This window comes from Carlito syrichta, unplaced genomic scaffold (assembly GCF_000164805.1).
Source record: "Carlito syrichta isolate Samal-C Ts95f unplaced genomic scaffold, Tarsius_syrichta-2.0.1 Scaffold309926, whole genome shotgun sequence".
NCBI classification, from domain to species: domain Eukaryota; kingdom Metazoa; phylum Chordata; class Mammalia; order Primates; family Tarsiidae; genus Carlito; species Carlito syrichta.
In genome coordinates this window covers 121,858-128,529 of record NW_007254022.1, presented here as the reverse complement: position 1 = coordinate 128,529, position 6,672 = coordinate 121,858, and the positions used below count along the sequence as shown (strand labels likewise).

Sequence of the window (6,672 nt, the reverse complement as noted above, 5' to 3'; positions counted from 1 at the left end):
GTGCCTATAATCCCAGCACTTTGGGAGGCCGAGGTGAGAGGATTGCCTGAGCCCACGGGTTCTAGACCAGCCTGCACAACTTGGCGAAACCTCATCTCTACAATAAATCAAGAAAAATTAGCCAGGCATGATGGTGCATGCCTATAATTCCAGCTATTTGGAAGGCTGAGGCAGAAGGATCACCTGAGCTCAATAGGACAAAGCTGCGGTGACCATGAGCGAGCCACTGCACTCCAGCCTGAGCAACAGAGTGAGACTCCAACTCAAAAAAAAAAAATTAAAATAAGAAAATGTAAAAGAGGAGTAAACAAGAAAAAGTAGGCCGGGCATGGTGGCTCAGCCTGAAATCCCAGCACTTTGAGAGGCTGAGGTGAGAGGATTGCCAGAGCCTGGGGGTTCGAGACCAGCCTGGGCTACTTGGTGAGCCCTCATCTCTACAATAAATGAAAAAATAAGCTGGACGTGGTAGCGTACGTGGAGTTCCAGCTACTTGGAAGGCTGAGGTGGAAGGATCGCTGGAGCCCAGCAGGTCAAGGCTGTGGTGGCTGTGAGTGTGCCACTGCACTCAAGCCTGGGCAACAGAGTGAGATTCTGACTCAAAAGAAAAAGAAAAATTAAACAACTCCCACCACGATTAACATTTTGGTATATATTCTTCATAGCTTGAATTAGTTTTTTTAAGCTTGTACTCCACAAACCTTTCAAAATCATTTGCCTTTTCCACTGATGTGAGTAAATTCTATTTCTTCATGAATAGTGCAGAAGGAAATCTGTTCACCTTGCTTTGCAAGATGTTTTCAGAGCGGTATTTCTCAAACTGTAGTGTTTGTACAAATCATTAGGATTTAGCTAAAATGCTTATTCTGATTCACTAAGTCTGGGTTGGGAGCTGAAATTCTGCATTTCTTTTTTTTTTTTTTTTTTGAGTTGGAGTCTCACTCTGTCACCCAGACTGGAGTGCACTGGCCGCTCCCGGCCACCGCAGCCTCGACCTGCTGGGCTCCGGCGATCCTTCCACCTCAGCCTTCCGAGTAGCTGGAATTACAGGCATGCGCTACCACGCCCGGCTGATTTTTTGATTTATTGTAGAGATGAGGTCTACGCCAAGTTGGCCAGGCAGGTCTCGAACCCGCGGGCTCAGGCAATCCACTCACCTCAGTCTCCCAAAGGCGCGGGATTACAGGCTGAGCCACCGAGCCTGGTTGAAATTCTGCATTTCTAAGAAGCTCCCTCTACTTCAGTCTGCAGTCTATACCTTGCGTAGCCAAGTTTTAAGGCTTAAATTGAACCCATTTTCTACTATTAGAGCAGTCCCTTGAAACTCTTCTTTTGCAGTGTTTTTGTATTTGTTGAAATGCAAACTGTTTCCAATTGTCTTTTTGATATTTCAACTCCTACCATTCAAGTTAACGAAATTCTTAAACCAGCAGTGGTGTGGGACTTGGGGAAAACTTGGCATAAAACTAGGAGAGGAGGAGCAGGAGGCGGAACCAAAGTGAGAGGAAAGTAGGAACTGAAGAAGCGGAGGAGGGATTTCAAAATTGGACGAAAGCCGGTTGGTTTTACTGGCGGACCGGAAGGACTCTAGAGAAGGTTCTACACCATGGCGGGTCCTGTCAGCTTACGCGAGCTTCTAATGGGCGCTTCATCCTGGATGGGCTCTGAAAGTTCTGGAGGGTCCCCTGTTGAGGGCGGGGGGAGCGCAGCTGGCGGACCGGAGCCTCCCTGGCGGGAGGATGAGATCTGCGTGGTGGGAATCTTCGGCAAGACCGCTCTGCGCCTGAATTCCGAGAAGTTCTCTCTTGTGAACACGGTGTGCGACCGGCAGGTCTTCCCTCTCTTTCGCCACCAAGATCCTGAGGATCCAGGGCCTAGAATCAGGACCGAACCTGGCGCCGCAGGGGAGGCCGGGGGAGCCGGAGACCCTGGGGCTACAGCGGGGGATCCAGTGCGAGGAGGTGGAGCTGCTGCGGAAGGTAACCGAACTGAGCCGGGCTCTCAGGACTATAGCCTTCTGCAGGCCTATTACAACCAGGAAAGCAAAGTTCTGTATCTTCTTCTTACTTCCATCTGTGACAATTCACAGCTTCTACGGGCTTGTCGGGCTCTTCAGAGTGGGGAAGCTGGAGGTGGCCTCTCTTTACCTCATGCAGAAGCGCACGAGTTCTGGAAGCATCAAGAGAAGCTGCAGTGCCTCAGTCTCCTTTACCTTTTCTCCGTCTGTCACATCCTGCTTCTGGTCCATCCCACTTGTTCCTTTGACATCACTTATGATCGAGTTTTCAGAGCCCTGGATGGGTTGAGACAGAAAGTACTGCCACTCCTTAAAACAGCCATTAAGGATTGTCCAGTTGGCAAAGAGTGGAAGCTAAACTGCAGACCTTGCCCACCTAGACTTCTCTTCCTCTTTCAACTCAATGGAGCCCTCAAGGTGGAACCCCCTCGGAACCAAGACCCAGCTCATCCAGACAAGCCCAAGAAACATTCTCCCAAGAGGAGATTGCAGCATGCCCTGGAGGACCAGATTTATAGAATTTTCCGGAAGAGTCGTGTCTTGACTAATCAAAGTATCAACTGCCTCTTTACGGTGCCTGCCAACCAGGCTTTTGTGTACATAGTTCCCGGAAGCCAGGAAGAGGACCCAGTGGGTATGTTGCTAGACCAACTTAGGAGTCATTGTACTGTGAAGGACCCGGAATCTTTGCTGGTGCCTGCCCCCCTTTCTGGGCCTAGGCGATACCAGGTGATGAGGCAGCACAACCGACAACAACTTTCCTTTCACATTGACAGCAGTAGCTCCAGTTCTTCAGGCCAGCTTGTGGATTTCACTCTTCGGGAATTCCTCTGGCAGCACGTGGAGTTAGTCTTAAGCAAGAAAGGTTTTGATGACAGTGTGGGCAGGAACCCACAGCCTTCCCATTTTGAACTTCCCACTTACCAGAAGTGGATCTCAGCAGCCTCAAAACTGTATGAAGTAGCTATTGATGGGAAAGAGGAGGACTTGGCCTCACCCACTGGGGAGCTAACATCTAAGATTTTAAGCAGTATTAAAGTCTTGGAAGGGTTTTTGGATATTGACACAAAATTCTCAGAAAACCGATGCCAAAAAGCTTTACCCATGGCCCACAGTGCCTACCAGTCAAATTTGCCTCATAATTACACAATGACTGTCCATAAGAATCAGCTTGCTCAGGCTCTTCGAGTATACAGCCAGCATGCTAGAGGTCCAGCCTTTCACAAATATGCCATGCAGTTGCATGAGGACTGCTACAAATTTTGGAGCAATGGCCATCAGCTCTGTGAGGAGAGGAGTTTAACTGATCAACACTGTGTACACAAATTTCACTCATTACCTAAATCAGGTAGCTAAAATTTTCCAGTTCTTTGAAATCAAAACTTTGCACCATGTTTGTTCATTATGTATTGATATTTTAAAGAGAGCCCCACAGAAATTTAAGTACATCGGCTATAAGTTTTCTGTTCTGCTGTAAAAGGAAAATACCAGCTATGACTACTTGCTTATTTTCTTGAATGTAAAGAATGAACCTGAGTGAATTGGTATATGAGAACTATTAAATAGTACACAATTTCATATTAACATGTTTATCTTAGATTTGTTGAACTAAAATGAATGTTATGAAGAGTAAGGTCACATGATGTTGGTAAAAGGAGGAAAAAATTTATTTAGAAACTAAAAAAAAACTTTAGATTGAAAACAAATTAATTTCTATAGTTTCACTTGCTTAGTCTGTTATATGTGTTTAGTTAAGGTTTTTGTGTATTTTGTTTATTTCCAAAGAACTATTGGGAGCATTTTGGTGCCTAGATGTTGTAGAATGCACAGTAAGTTTGAGTTTGCATTATGCTGGTGACATTAATAGTGATTGTCATATTTTCCAGGAGAAAAACCAGAGGCTGATAGAAATCCTCCTGTGCTATATCACAACAGCCGAGCTCGATCTACTGGTGCTTGTAACTGTGGAAGGAAACAAGCACCTCGAGATGATCCTTTTGATATCAAGGCAGCTAACTATGACTTTTATCAGGTAGACTTTGAATATTTTTTCTTTCTCTTCTCTCTCTTTTTTTTTTAGTTAGAGTCTCACTCTGTTGCCCAGGCTGGAGTGCAGTGGCATGCTCATGGCAACCTCAGCCTGCTGGGCTCAGGTGATCCTTCCACCTCAGTCTTCCAAGTAGCTGGAAGTACAGGTGTGCACCACCACACCTGGCTAATTTTTTTTTTATTTGGAATCTCACTCTGTCACCCAGACTGGAGTTCAGTGGCACGCTCATTACCATTGCAGCCTCGACTGCTGGGCTCAGGTGATCCTTCTGCCTCAGCCTTCCAAGTAGCTGGAATTACAGGCACACGCCACCAGGCCCACCTAATTCAGCTAATTTTTTATTTTTTGTAGAGATGAGATCTCACCATGTTGCTCAGACTGATCTTGAACCCTTGGGCTCATGCATTCCTCTTGCCACTGTCTCCCAAAGTGCTGGACTACAGGCGTGAGCCACCACGCCTGGCTTAATTTTTTTGATTTATTGTAGAGATGAAGTCTCGCCGAGTTTCCCAGGCTGATCTTGAACCCCTGGACTCAGGCAATCCTTTTGCCTTGGACTCCCAAAGTGCTGAGATCATAGACTTGAGCCACCACACCAGGCTCTCTTCTCTTTTTTTTGCTAAATATCATCTGACTAAAAATATATATTTTAGCCAGGCACGGTGGCTCATGCCTGTAATCTCATCACTTTGGGAGGTGGAGGCAAGAGAATAGCTTGAGCCTCTTTGTTTGAGACCAGCCTGGGCAACATGGAGAGACCTCATCTTAACAGTAAATCGAAAAATTAGCCAGGCATGGTGGCAGGTGCCTGAAGTTCCAGCTAATTGGAAGGCTGAGGCGGAAGGATTGCCTGAGCTCAGCAGGTCGAGGCTGCAGTGGCTGTGAACATGCCACTGCACTCCAGCTCCAGCCTGGGTGACAGAATGTGACTCTGACTCAAAGAATATATATACACACACACATTTTTAGAAGCAAAATATTATCTAGAAAAGCAAATGTGTCGAGACCTGCCTGGGCAGCGAGACCTCATCTCTACAATAAATCAACAAATCAGCCGGGTGTGGTAGCGCATGCCTGTAATTCCAGCTACTCGGAAGGCTGAGGCGGAAGGATCGCCGGAGCCCAGCAGGCAAGGCTGCGGTGGCCGGGAGCGGCCACTGCACTCCAGTCTGGGCAACCGAGTGAGACTCCAACTCAAAAAAAAAAAAAAAAAAAAGGAAAGCAAATGTGACTGCTGTATGATATATAAAAAAGGGCAAGTTCTTTACATGTACTTAATTTGCTTACATATCGATTGTTGATCTTGCTTGTTAGAGTGAAGAATATGTTATTTTAAATTTAAAATTTACAGGATTTCTCCTCTCCCTCCTTTAGCTTCTGGAAGAAAAATGTTGTGGAAAATTGGATCATATCAATTTCCCCGTATTTGAGCCAAGTACTCCAGATCCTGCTCCTGCCAAAAATGAATCCTCTCCTGCTCCTCCAGATTCAGATGCTGAGAAACTTAAAGAAAAAGAGCCTCAAACCCAAGGAGAGAGCACAAGCCTGAGTTTAGCTTTGAGTTTGGGCCAATCCACAGATAGTTTAGGTACCTACCCGGCTGATCCACAAGCAGGAGGAGATAATGCAGAAGTTCATGGTCAAGTAGAAGTAAAAACTGAGAAGAGACCAAACTTGGTTGATCGACAGGCCTCCACAGTTGAGTATCTCCCAGGAATGTTGCATTCAAATTGCCCTAAAGGTCTCCTACCCAAATTCTCCAGCTGGTCTTTGGTTAAACTAGGCCCTGCCAAGTCTTACAACTTTCATACAGGCTTGGACCAACAGGGCTTCATTCCAGGAACAAACTATCTTATGCCTTGGGACATTGTCATCAGGACTAGAGCTGAAGATGAAGGAGACTTAGACACAAATTCTTGGCCTGCTCCAAATAAAGCTATTCCTGGAAAGAGAAGCGCAGTTGTAATGGGAAGAGGAAGACGACGAGATGACATAGCTCGAGCTTTTGTGGGCTTTGAATATGAAGACTCTCGGGGTCGGAGATTCATGTGCTCTGGACCTGATAAAGTAATGAAAGTAATGGGAAGTGGGCCAAAGGAATCAGCTTTAAAAGCCCTAAATAGTGATATGCCCTTATATATTCTGTCATCATCGCAGGGTAGAGGACTCAAACCACATTATGCTCAACTTATGAGGCTTTTTGTTGTGGTTCCTGATGCTCCCTTGCAGATAATACTAATGCCTCAGGTAAGAAATATGACCCTCCCCAGCCCCAAACAAAAAATGCTGATGCTTGCTTTGACCTTTTTTTTTTGAGTCAGAATCTTACTCTGTGACCCAGGTTGGAGTGCAGTGGCACGCTCATGGCCACTGCAGCCTTGACCTGCTGAGCTCAGGTGATCCTTCTGCCTCAGCCTTCCAGGTAGCTGGAACTACAGGCATGCGCCACCATACCCAACTAATTTTTTGATTTATTGTAGAGATGAGGTCTCGCCAAGTTGCCCAGGCTGATCTCGAACCCGTGAACTCAGGCAATTCTCTCACCTCGGGTTCCCAAAGTGCTGGGATTATAGGTATCAACCAGCTTTGATTTGTTTTTTTTTTTTTT

General features: G+C 46.1%; 1 protein-coding gene across 1 annotated transcript in view; it reads left to right on the top strand.

Moving 5' to 3' along the window:
* The first annotated feature begins 1,466 nt into the window (after positions 1 to 1,466).
* Positions 1,467 to 6,672, top strand: part of SMG8 (SMG8, nonsense mediated mRNA decay factor) — a 6,765-nt gene continuing 1,559 nt past the window's right edge. The window contains exons 1-3 of the mRNA XM_008068283.2: positions 1,467 to 3,362; positions 3,901 to 4,046; positions 5,439 to 6,311. Coding sequence (XP_008066474.1) covers positions 1,604 to 3,362; positions 3,901 to 4,046; positions 5,439 to 6,311 — 2,778 coding nt within the window. The 5' untranslated portion in view covers positions 1,467 to 1,603. The remainder of the gene's footprint in view (positions 3,363 to 3,900; positions 4,047 to 5,438; positions 6,312 to 6,672) is intronic.